Source organism: Podarcis liolepis, assembly GCF_965112155.1.
Source record: "Podarcis liolepis genome assembly, chromosome: 14".
Taxonomy (NCBI): domain Eukaryota; kingdom Metazoa; phylum Chordata; class Lepidosauria; order Squamata; family Lacertidae; genus Podarcis; species Podarcis liolepis.
In genome coordinates, this window is record NC_139569.1 from 1,807,515 (window position 1) to 1,820,034 (window position 12,520).

At 48.9% G+C, this 12,520-nt stretch overlaps 1 protein-coding gene across 1 annotated transcript in view; it reads right to left on the reverse strand.

Moving 5' to 3' along the window:
- Positions 1-12,520, reverse strand: part of LOC310693055 (coronin-7-like) — a 118,487-nt gene that overhangs the window by 19,886 nt on the left and 86,081 nt on the right. Inside the window, exons 11-20 of the mRNA XM_083474699.1 lie at positions 9,986-10,040; positions 8,102-8,159; positions 7,172-7,317; positions 6,971-7,066; positions 5,365-5,493; positions 3,318-3,438; positions 2,940-3,115; positions 1,397-1,505; positions 1,057-1,143; positions 174-316 (exon numbers count right to left, since the gene is read on the reverse strand). Of these exons, the coding sequence (XP_083330825.1) occupies positions 174-316; positions 1,057-1,143; positions 1,397-1,505; positions 2,940-3,115; positions 3,318-3,438; positions 5,365-5,493; positions 6,971-7,066; positions 7,172-7,317; positions 8,102-8,159; positions 9,986-10,040 (1,120 nt within the window). The remainder of the gene's footprint in view (positions 1-173; positions 317-1,056; positions 1,144-1,396; positions 1,506-2,939; positions 3,116-3,317; positions 3,439-5,364; positions 5,494-6,970; positions 7,067-7,171; positions 7,318-8,101; positions 8,160-9,985; positions 10,041-12,520) is intronic.

Below are 12,520 nucleotides of genomic sequence, written 5' to 3' on the forward strand. Positions count from 1 at the left end.
AATTGTGGATTATAAGTATGCAAATGGGGGTAAAGTCACCGGGGGGGGGCTGTTTGGCATGAACTGGTGGTGCATGGAGGGGGCTGAGACCTCCCTCTGCTGGTTCTGCTGCCCCCACCCCCCCACCCGTTGCAGAAACAGAGGGAGCCAAGCGGCTTGCTGGGCCTTCCTACCTGGTCCCTGTGCCCCTCCAGCCTCAGCACCTGCCCGCCAGAACGCAGGTCCCAGATCCGGACGCTCATGTCATAGGATGAGGAAGCCAGGATGTCCGCAGCCAGGGGGTGGAACTGGATGGAGTAGATCTTCTCCGTGTGACCTGGGGGGGGGGGGGAGAGAAGACACCTGCTAGCTGGGCTCTAAGCTGGCCAAACCCCCTCAGGCCAGGGAACCAAGGGAGAGAAAAGCCGGGCAAGAAAATTATATACAATGAATTGAAGAAAATGTTAAAAATATCTTTTGTGGGGAAAAACAACCAGAAGCTTTTTTATTAGGTATTTTAGGTCAAGACATACCAAAAGAAATGAGGACTTTATTTATGTATGCCACTACAGCAGCAAGAATTTTGATTGCACAAAACTGGAAGACTGGAGAAACACCAACTAAAGCACAATGGCAAGAGAAGTTGATGAACTATGCAGAACTGGCAAAAATGACATAAAAAGACAACAGAGACTTTGAAAAAGATTGGGAACCATTCATCTTATATTTGCAGAAACAAAGAAAGGCTTGATGGCAGGATTTAAATAAACATCCACATTATTAGCATCAGGAAAGGTTTGGAAGATAGTGAAATAAGATGATATATTTAATTTTATTTTTATGTTTTTAAGGTTTGATGTTATGTTATTAATAACCTTTCCTGTTGAGAGATAGCAAAGCGGGTGAAAATAGAAACAAACCAGAAACGCAAATTGGGGAAGTCTTGGAGGGGAGGGAGGGAGGAGTATATAGTAAATGTTAAGAATTTGAGATGTATGTAATGAATGAAAATGAAAAATGAAAAAAAAATTAAAAAGAAAAAAGGAAGAAAAGAAATGGGGGCAGGGGGAGTTTCACCTTGTAGAACCAGTTCGGGCTCCAGCATTGTCTTCTGAAGACCTCCCTCCTTGACTCTCCACAGCCGGATCCTGGCGTCTTCTCCAGCTGCGCCAGAGGAAACAAGGGGGCAAGTGTGAGAGCCCATTGTGCCATGCTGAGGGCGACCCTGGCTGCAGAGACCCCCCCCCCCCGATGCCCGGCCCGGGCCCGGCAGCCCAGACGATGCAGGACGGCAAGACGAGAGAACAGGGCTCTGGAGCAGTCTCGCTTCGGGAATTCCCTCAGGAAGTCCGGAGGCCAGTGGTGGCTTCTTGGTGGGCCCAGTAGCTGCTCTGGGGTGGGTGTGTGGGTCACATACCAATCGCCAGGCGCTGCAGGTCAAAGGGGTCCCAGCACAGGTCGGAAATGGGCGTCCCGTTCTGGATGGTGGGGAGCGATGTGTCTGGGAGGCGGCCTGGCTTGGAGAGCTGGGGAGGAGGGGAGGGTGAGTCTCTGAGAAAGGCAGGTGGGGGGCACTCTCCTCTACCCTCCCCCCAAGACGGGGGCCTTCACAGGCACGCCACTTCTGCCACCCCAGTGGGTATGGGATTGCTAAATCCATTGGAGCAGTCAAATACAACATTCCTGGTTTGCCTAGAGTGGACACAGACAGGGGGATGTTGATCCAGCCAGTTGAACTTCCTGTTACACCTGGTCGGGAGCATCCTCCCCCTGCGTGTGACCAGGTAGGTGGGCGGGACCCTTGCAGACCCCACAAAAAGTCCAGTCACCCAGCCCTCTTCCTCTCTTGATGCTCCTCTCTTCCCTTTTGGCCACTGGTCCTGATGCTGTCTGCTGGCTCTTGGCCAGCAGCACATGGGTCCATCCTTACAAGGATGTCAGCCACACTGTATCTGTAACTACAGGCTAAAGCCTGCCTTCAGGGATCCAACCGTGAACTGAATGTGAGTAAACTTTTCATTACTTATAAGGAAGGCTCTTGTGTCTTTATTTCTTTTAGGAGGGAATCAAAGGGGTCTTACCAGGAATATACTCCAATCTGGGCATGCCGGATTAGATTGCTTAACTAAAGAGATTAAAACGAATCTGCAACTAGCTGCTTGCTGTGTAAAAGGGGGAATGAGCTCTGCTATATGTAACTCACTAGCGTGAGTGAGGAAGGATAATATTTAATCAATATTGTTCAAACCTGCCCAAATAATTCAATATCTTCTCAAACCAATCCTCCTCCTTCTCACTGACCTTAAACCCTTTCATTTTATGTATCTTCACAGTTAAAATGAAAGGGTTTAAGGTCAGTGAGAAGGAGGGGGATTGGTTTGAGAAGATATTGAATTATTTGGGCAGGTTTGAACAAATTGGGGCAATTAAAATGTTCCAAGTTAAATAAACCTTGTGGAGGGAGGAGTGTTAAGGTATATAGAATTGTACATATGGTTGATTTCAATATGTTATTATTGATTATGCATACCCAATGTATCAGCCCCCTGGGGGGTTTTACTGCTTGTTTTCACTGTTTGTGTTTTGGTTGTTGGTAAAAAAATTAAAATTAAAATTAATATCCTCTCCTACTACCAACAACATTCCCTCAGTGGGCAATCTGGCTGGCACTGGTGCTCTCAGGAACCAAGGGGCCCAGGACCAACGATGGAAGGCACTGGAAGCTGCCTGCCACCCAGCCAGAGCAGTGGGGCATCTAGCCCAGTGTTGCCCACCCTGACTGGCAGCCACTCCCCTAGGTCCTTCACAGCCCTTCCTGGAGGCTGAGCCTTGCGCATGTGAGGCTGGCGATTGGCAGTGGAGCCTGGGGGGCCTTCCCCTATGAGGCTCTGCCAACGCAGGCGGGCATCCAGCTGGGCAGCTGCCCCTGAAAGGCGCCCCTTCCGTCACGGTCCCCTTACCTCCAAGACAGCCACCTGCCCTCCGGCAGAGAGCAGTGGGATGGCCACACGCTGCCGGTTGGCACAAAAGCCGTCGCACTCCCCCGGCGTGGTCAGGTTCAGCCCCCGGAGGTTGGTGATGTGGGTGCTGCGGTGAAGCACAGCACCCTGGACGTGGCGGAACCCCGAGCTGGGTCCTGGGGGCAAAGAGGCGAGTGAGGGGGGGGGACAGGTGATGGGGAGGGACACCCTCTCCCCCCTCCCTGCTGGAAAACGCAGAACCACCTCTGTGCGCCAGCAGCACAGTGGGGAGAGGGGGTCTTCCAGGCGCCCCCCAAACTCCCTCGGAGCGGCACAGGTTGTGGGGCCCACCTGGGAGGTGGGTGGCAGGAAGCTTACCCAGAATGCTCTGCAGGGACCGCTGGCTGGGGCTGGAGGCAAAGCCGCTGGAGAGGGAGGGTGTTGTGGCACCAGAGGGGGAGGTCAGGGAGCTGGTGGGGGACGAGAGGGGGCTGCTGGCCTGGGAGAGGGGAGAGAGAGCAAGCCTCAGACCATTGCAAGGGGCTGGACCCTTGAAGTCCCTTCCAGTTATATAAGATCCACGGTGCTCCTGGACTAGCAAACGCCCTGGGCTCTGGAGATGCTGGGAATTGCAATCGATGGCTCGTGGCCACAATGGCTACGCTCAGAGGAGGCAGCGATGCTTCTGAACCCCAGTTTCTGGAAACCCCAAAAGGGGAGAAAGGACTTATGCTTAGATCCTACTTGCTGGTTTCCCACAGGAAATCTGGCTGGCCACTGTGAAAACAGGATGCTGGACTAGATGATGATGATAATAATAATTTTTAATTTATACCCCGCCCTTCCAGGTTCAAAAACTAGGCTCAGGGCGGCTAACAACAAATTTAGAACACTTTAAAACACTTAACTATAAAAGCAGCATAAAATACAGTATAAAAACACGAATAACAATAAAATAAAAAAATAAAAAATCAATTAGATAATCTAATTAGATGGGGCAGACTCTACTGTAGTGGCGCCCTCCCTGTGGAACGCCCTCCCACCAGATGTCAAAGAGAACAACAACTACCAGACTTTTAGAAGACATCTGAAGGCAGCCCTGTTTCGGGAAGCTTTTAATATTTGATGTACCATAGTATTTTAACATTCTTTTGGAAGCCGCCCAGAGTGGCTGGGGAAACCCAGCCAGATGGGCGGGGTATAAATAATAAATTATTATTATTATTATTATTATTATTATTATTATTATTATTATTACTTAAGTTCTTAGGGGAGAAGGAGCTGGGCAGAGGGTTGTGGGGAGTAGGAGCGGAGGAAGTGGGGTGTGGGGTGTGGGCGGACCGCGCCGGGTGTCACCACTGAAGGAGGTGGCAAAATGTCAGGTGGCACTCACCACGGTGTCTGCAGCGCGCCCGAGCCACGCATCTCTCCTGGGAGTGACGCAGTAGCTTGGGTGCCCGCGGGCTCCGTGCTGCCCGAAATGGTCCGCCCACCGCCTCTCCCTCAGCTGGAGGGTGGCTGAGTGGGAGGAGTCAAGCATCCTGCCCTGGCAGGCCCCGCCCCTGGGCACAGGGCATGCATGCCGCCCCAGGTGCCCGATCGGGTTGCTCAGCCGCTGGTCGAGAGAGCTCTGGAGAGGATCCCCTCTGGAAAGGACTACTGGTCTTTGCCTGGGGCCCAACCCCATGCCTCAGTCTCGGCTCAGTATACCTGAAGGAGCATCTCCACCCCCATCATTCAGCCCGGACACTGAGGTCCAGCGCCGAGGGCCTTCTGGCGGTTCCCTCACTGCGAGAAGCGAGGTTACAGGGAACCAGGCAGAGGGCCTTCTCGGTAGTGGCACCCGCTCTGTGGAACGCCCTCCCACCAGATGTCAAAGAGAAAAATAACTACCAAACTTTTAGAAGACATCTGAAGGCAGCCCTGTTTAGGGAAGCTTTTAATGTTTAATAGGTTATTGTATTTTAATATTCTGTTAGAAGCCGCCCAGAGTGGCTAGAGAAACCCAGCCAGATGGGCGGGATATAAACAATAAATTATTATTATTATTATTATTATTATTATTATTATTATTATTATTATCCCCACCCTGGCTTCCAAGCCTGCAGCTGGCATGAGCACAGGTGCCAGGAGGCCAGGGAGGAAGAGGTGGCACCTTCCAAAATGCCCCAGGCTTGTCTTCCTGGGAGCATCTTTGCGTCTGCATTGCCCAGCCGTCCAGAGCAGGGAAGAACGATCTAGCCGTAGAACCACCGAACTGTGGAGCTGCAGGGGACCCATAGAGTCACCTAGCTCAATCCCTTGCAGAGGAGAAACCACAGCTTCCTGCACAAGTAACTCTGGATGGAGATGTCGGGGGGGGGGAGCAGCAGGACTGTCTTGCCAGGGGTTTGGGGGCTCTTGAACTGGCACCACTCACTCTCACCTCTGGGTCCTCGGTCTGGTCCCCTGGCCCCGGCTGGGCGGAGAGGTTGGGGGTTTGGTGCTCCTGGAGGCAGGGAGAGATGAAGGCCTTGCTGGGCCTTTGGGCAGGATGGAGGCTGATCTTCTCCACCTGAGAAGAGGAGGAGGAGGAAGAGGGAGCCGTCAGCAGCTGGGAGAGAGAACCAGAGGCAGAAGGTCTCCTGTCTCCTAGATGGGGCCACGGAGAGCCCGGCTGCCCTGCTGTGGGGCAACGGGAACCACCTAGCAAGGCTTCAGAAGCAGCTCCTGAATGGTAGAATTTTATTATTACAGCCACAGACCAGTTCCGGCTCACTTACAATATCAGGAAAATCATAAAACACAACAAGAATACAGTGGTACCTCAGGTTACATACGCTTCAGGTTACAGACTCCGCTAACCCAGAAATAGTGCTTCAGGTTAAGAACTTTGCTTCAGGATGAGAACAGAAATTGTGCTCTGGCGGCGCGGCAGCAGCAGGAGGCCCCAGTAGCTAAAGTGGTGCTTCAGGTTAAGAACAGTTTCAGGTTAAGAACGGACCTCCAGAATGAATTAAGAACTTAACCTGAGGTACCACTGTACATTGAATTGCAATTGGGCATAACAGAGACAATTCAGATATATTGACAGTTAAAGAAATAAATACACTAAATCTTGATCACTAAAATATAACCTAAAATTATCATTTAAAACCTTAATCATGTTGAGAAGCAGCTCCTCAAAGCCCCTCTCCCTCCCCAAAAGGGTTCAAAATTAGCCGGGCTCCAGGTGCATTTTGTGACGGGGAACTGTATGATGGAGAAGTCTTGGTGCCTCATCCAGCGACAGAGGTCAACCTGGCCGCTGCTGGCGCTGAGGGAGAACTGCCACCCCAAACATGGGAGTTCAAATCTAGCACAATACTTTATATAACATATGTAATAACATGGGGCTCAGCCCCTGCAATTGTGGCCAAAACCATAAGTCATTTGAGTAATTAATATTTACAGATACCGGCATCCATGTATATACATACACAAACACACAGGCCGGCATTTGTAAATATTAATTACTCAAATGACTTACGGTTTTGGCCACAATTGCAGGGGCTGAGCCCTATTTATGCTTGCGGTGTCCAATTAAGAATTCCTATTAAAAACGCTGTATCAACAATATGTTACTGATGTGAATTGTTTATTAGTTCATCGGTTTCGGAAAAATAATTAGAAACTGCAGCTGCCAGGGGGTGGGGTGGAAATGGCATCACATGTTCCAGGAGCCAGGTGGCAAATAGCTTTTCTAACCCCCCTCCCCAAGTCTCAGGCACAGCTGAGGGGGAGCCTGGCAGAAAGAGCCCCCTGTGCACAGAAGCAGAGACCTCTCGGGGCCTGGCAGGGGGGCACAGAGGGCTCTGCCCGGCCTCCGAAGCCTCCTGAGGCGACACCTGGAAGACTCATTCAGGCCAGCAGAGGACTTCCCCGGGTCCAGAGGAGCTGGAGAGGCTTGCAGGGTTCTTGTTTTGGGGCAGGGAGCCTTTCCTTCCAGCCCAGAACAGCCATCGCCAGTCACCTGGTGGGCAAGGGGTGGGCGGGCAGACGAGGGCTCTCACCTGGCTGTTGTCTCCGGACCACCAGGCCTGCGCAGAGGCCGCAGGGACGTTTCCTGCGCAGTCGGGGAACAAGTCTTTGTGGAACTCCTGTGTGGACTGAAGGACAGGCTGTGAGTGAGCCCCGTGGGACCGGCCACCTCCAGGCCTGGCCACCCAGCCCTTCCTATTCTGCCCACCCATGCCCCAACGCTGCCCGTTTACCTTCCGGGGCACCACATAGCTGATGGGGACGATGCCAGCTTCGCTCAGCTGCAGGACCCGCATCACCTCGCAGCCCATGACGTCCAGGGCGAGTTTGGGCACCTGGGCAATGCCCTGGGACTTGGTCTCTGTCAGGCACTGGTTGACTGGGCAAAAGGGAGAGAGAAAGAGAGTGACAGGTGCCCAAGGGCGGCTCCTGAGAAGGCAGCCCAGAGACGGTCGTCTCTCCAAAGTGAGGCTTGTCATCATACTACCGGCCAGCAAGGGGAAGTGGAGAGAGAGAGACTTTCAGGACCCTAAACTGGCAATCCTCTTCTTTGGCACTCGCAGGTGCCCAGTAGCAGGCCCTGGCACAATGCTCACGCATGGGATGCCCGGCAGCTGGCTACTCGCCCAAGAAGTGGAAGCCAAAGGCAGAGCAGGGGTTGAGTCCCTGGCGGTGCCACGTCTGCAAACAGCAGAGCCTTTTTTTGCCCGGGAGGTGGCCCCTATGCCAGTGCCAACTCGCCACCTCTGCTCCCAACCCCTCCCTCGGCAGCTGTGGGGAAGGACGTGGGGAGCAGGGCACCACCGGGAACCTGCAGAGCCAGACCCGGGCAGGAGGAAGGTTGGGATCTGCTTTCTGCTGACAGTCACGGAAGGCCCACCCAGCTTGGCATTGCCTGCACAGACAGGCAGCAACCCTGACTCTCTAGGGTTATGGGCTCAGCCCTGCTGGAGGTGCTGCCATTGGGGGTTGAGCCAGGGATGTTCTCGGGCCACGGTTTTCCTTCCCCATGGCTTTCCCCCCTCTCTCAGGCAGTGCCAGGCTGGGCAGGACCAGGAAGGGCACACAAGGGGCCAGGCCGGATGCCCAACTCTCTCCAGGGCCAGGAAGAGCGAAACCTGAGCCAGGAGCCCAAACATCTGGAGAGGGTCTCAGATACTCACCTTCTGCCAGGGCTGGCTGGCTGGGCAGCACCTCATAGCAGAAGAGGACGTTTTCCCCCTGGAAGAAAAGGGCCAGCCTGAGTAAATCCTGGCTCCTTCCCTTGCGAACTGAACTGCCTTCTTTTCCCCCCGCCAATAGATTTTTATTATTTTCCTCCTTAAACAACATTTTCAACGTTACAACACGACAATATCAAACACAAAACCTCTCTGCTCTGCCGAACATACGACTTCCAGGTTTTCCATTTCAAATCCAATTGCTCAATTTACATCTTTAACCTATTGTCCATATTGTTGGATTTATTACAATCCTGCTAGTGTCTTCAAGTTTTTACAGTTGTTATTCAAATATGCAATAAATTTACTCCAGTCCCTTTGGAATTTCTGATAGTCCTGGGCTCAGATCCTGCAAGTCAGTCTGGCCAGTTCTGCAAAGTCCATCATCTTCGCCTGCCACTCAGCAGTGGTAGATACCTCCTGTAACTTCCACTTTGGGGCCAGTAAAGTTCTCGCTGCCACTAAGGCGTACATAAATACTCTTTGGTCTATCTTTGCAACTTCCTCTCCTATCAAACCTAGCAAAAATGCTTCCGGTTTTTGGGGGGAAGGTGTATCTAAACATCTTTTTTAGTTCATTATAGATCATTTCCCAGAATGTTTTTACTTTGTCACAGGTCCACCACATATGATAAAAGTTACAGTCTGATTCTTTACATTTCCAGCATGTTTTCTCTCTCGTTCTATACATTTTAGCTACGTTTACTGGTGTCAAATACCATCTGTACATCATCTTCATTACCTTTTCTTTTAATGCCATACATGCTGTAAATTTTAAATTTTCATTCCACAATCTTATGCATGAATCACACTCAATGTTATACCCAAAATCTAATGCCCATTTTATCATGACTTCTTTCACTTCCTCTTCTTTAGTAAACCATTCTAACAACAAATTGTACATCTTGGATAATAATTTACTTCTGACGCCTTCCAACAGTCCGATTTGGAATCTTGATTTTTTTATTTTCAAAACCAACCTTCCTCTTATCTCCATTAAATATATCATTCACTTGATGATATTGCAACCAACCTGTACGTAAACCTTCAATTTGATCATATGGCTTAAGTTTTAGACCTTGTTCGGTTTCCATCAATATCTCTTCATATGTAGCCCACCTTCCCTCCATATTTAATTTTGTAACTATCAATACCTCAGTGGGTGAAATCCACCATGGTGCTTTCTTTTCCAATAAATTTTTATTTCTTTCCCATACTTCATAAATTGACCTTCTAATCACATGATTCAGGAAACCTTCATGTACTTTCACTTTATCAAACCAAAGGTAAGAATGCCACCCAAATCTATTATCATGACCTTCCAAGTCCAGAAGGTCTGTATTTTCCAACATTATCCATTCCTTTAACCAACAGAGACATGACACTTCATAATAGAGTTTCAAATCTGGCATGGCGAATCCACCTCTTTCTTTTTTTATCTATTAACAATTTGAATTTTATCCTAGGTTTTCCCCCCTGCTAGATTAATCTTGATAATATTTTTTGCCACTCTTTAAATTGTTTTGTCCCTTTGATCACTGGAATAGTTTGAAATAGAAATAACATTCTGGGTAGTACATTCATTTTTACCGCTGATATTCTGCCAGAAAATGACAACTTTAATCTGTTCCATATTTCCAAATCCTTCTTGATTTCCTTCCATGTGGTTTCATAATTATCCTTAAACAAATTAATATTTTTTAATGTCAACCAGATTCCTAAATATTTCACTTTTTCTACCACCATAATGCGAACTGCCTTCCTTGGCCTCCCCAGGGAGGGAGGGAAGAGGCAGCAGACCCGGGAGGGCAAGGGGCGAGCGCTTACCTTCCCTGCCAGGACCAGGAGGCCGGTGCTGGGGTCAAAGAGCGGGATCAGGGCCCTGCAACACACACACAAAAAGGGTCACCTCTGAGAGGAGAGGACAAACAAAGGGCAGTGGCTGGGTTTGGGAACAAGCACTATTATTATTATTATTAGTAGTAGTAGTAGTAGTAGTAGTAAAGGTAAGGTAAAGGTAACGGGACCCCTGACCATTCGGTCCAGTCGTGGCCGACTCTGGGGTTGCAGCGCTCATCTCGCTTTATTGGCCGAGGGAGCCGGCGTACAGCTTCCAGGTCACGTGGCCAGCATGACTAAGCCGCTTCTGGCGAACCAGAGCAGCGCACGGAAACGCCGTTTACCTTCCTGCTGGAGCAGTACCTATTTATCTACTTGTGCTGGTGTGCTTTCAAACTGCTAGGTGGGCAGGAGGCTCACCCCGTTGCGGGGATTCGAACCGCCAACCTTCTGATCAGCAAGCCCTAGGCCCAGTGGTTTAACCCACAGAGCCAACTGCGTCCCTTAGTAGTAGTAGTATACCACCTTTCATTCATGGATTTCGGGGCAATCCTTTTCTTCATGTGGCTTCCTGCTTGTGGGATGCTCTCCCCAAGGAGGCCCACCTGGCGCCTTCATTAGGTATCTTTAGGCGACAGGCGAAAACGTTCCTCTTCAAAGAGGCCTTGGGCTGATCAATATTCTACAGCCTTTTAGATGTGTCTATGGGAAGGTGGGGTATTGTTTTGGTTTGGTTTTAACTATTTATTTGTGCTTTTATCTCATGTTTTTATCTTGTGAAGCACCCTGGGATCTTTGGATGAAGGGCGGTATATAAATCTAAATAATAATAATAATAATAATAATAATAATAATAATAATAATAATACAAGGTGAAAACACTAAATACATAATAAAAACAAGAAAAGACAAACAGATAGCCTTCCGCTATGATTCCTGTCATGGGCTAGATGATTTTTTTAAAAAATATTTATTGAATTTCATAACAATTAATGATACAAATCTCCTTCAGCATGTTATTTACAATTATTCTCCCTCCCCTCCTCTGGACTTCCCTCAACTCCCCCTCTGCTGAGTTATAATCGTATCCTGCTTTTCCCACACAAAAATAAAATCCCTTATCATTTCTCTGAAATATCCGTTACTACTCAAATGAAGTTGTGAAAGTTTATTCGAATCCTGCCAGTGAATCCAGACCATTCTGAGCTGGATGATTCTACACGGTTAGTTCTCTGGCTCCATGAGAACCTTTCGCCAATGCAAGTATCGCCCCATGCAATTGATCTCCTGTTTCAGTAGCGCGGCAACGACTCTCCATAAGAATTTGGCAATGGGGACGTTTGGGGAGAGGAAGAGCAGAGGATATTGGAGGGCTGGGGAAGATTCCGAAAAGAGAGGCCGAAAGGATGAGGGGGGAAGAGGCAACAGGACAGGCGCAGTTCATAAAACAACACGTGGCTGCAGTGCCAGGAGGAAAGTGGACAGAGAGGTTTCTTCTTCCTATTGTGATAAGAATTTTAAGGTCTTAGATATATATTAGATGTTCATAAATGTACCAACCAAGCACGTACATAGATCAGCACAGGAAGACCAACCTGAAACCATTTTTGATTCCAAAATTGACCAAATGTTTTCTCAGCAAGGTCAAAGGAAAATGGAAAAGCCTCCCCATTGTCTTTTCCCTCACAAATCCTCTCTTAAGGGTATGTCTGTGTTTGAATAGGGTGAGCCTGTGACCTGGCTCAGGAACTAAGTATTCATCATTACAAAACACTGGCCAAGTTCCCTGGGGTATCCAATCAAGTGAGCATTAACAGGTAACCTGCCAGACAGGAGATGAACAACGCACTCAGATTTCTGTTGTAGACAGCCCCTTCTGTGATGTAGGTATGATGTTTCTGTGGGTGGTCTTGGACTACAAGGCGGGCCATTTTAAATGTCTATATAAGGGCGTGCACACCTTTGTTCTGGGTCCTCCTCCATTCCTGCGGGTGAGGGGAGCACCCTGTTGCAACAGATCAATAAAGATCAGGCTTAATAGCTGCTTTTTGGGGAAAGGGGCAGATTTTTATTGTTTACAACATTAACATCCAATGAGGCTGAACATTAGGAGATTCAGGACTGGCAGAAGGATGGACTTCTCCTGCTCCCTCCAGGACCAGCAGCAGTCGCAAATGAGGCTTTTTTACTTGGTATTATGTCACGAGAAATTAAAAAAACTACCCGACCTATATTTATGTATACGCGACCACCGCAGCTAGGATTCTAATAGCCAAAAACTGGAAAAGTAATAACATTCCCACGAAAACTGACTGGTTAGAAAAAGTGATTGAGTACTCCCAGCTTGCAAAATTATCTGGGAGATAAAGAGGAAACGCCACACAAAGAGTCAACAAAGATCGATCAGTATTCAATGATTATCTCAAAATTTATATAGAAAACACAAATCTCCTGACAGATCTATAAATAAATCTAATAAACACAGAGGTTAGGCAAGAGGAAAGACGTTAATTATTACAAAAG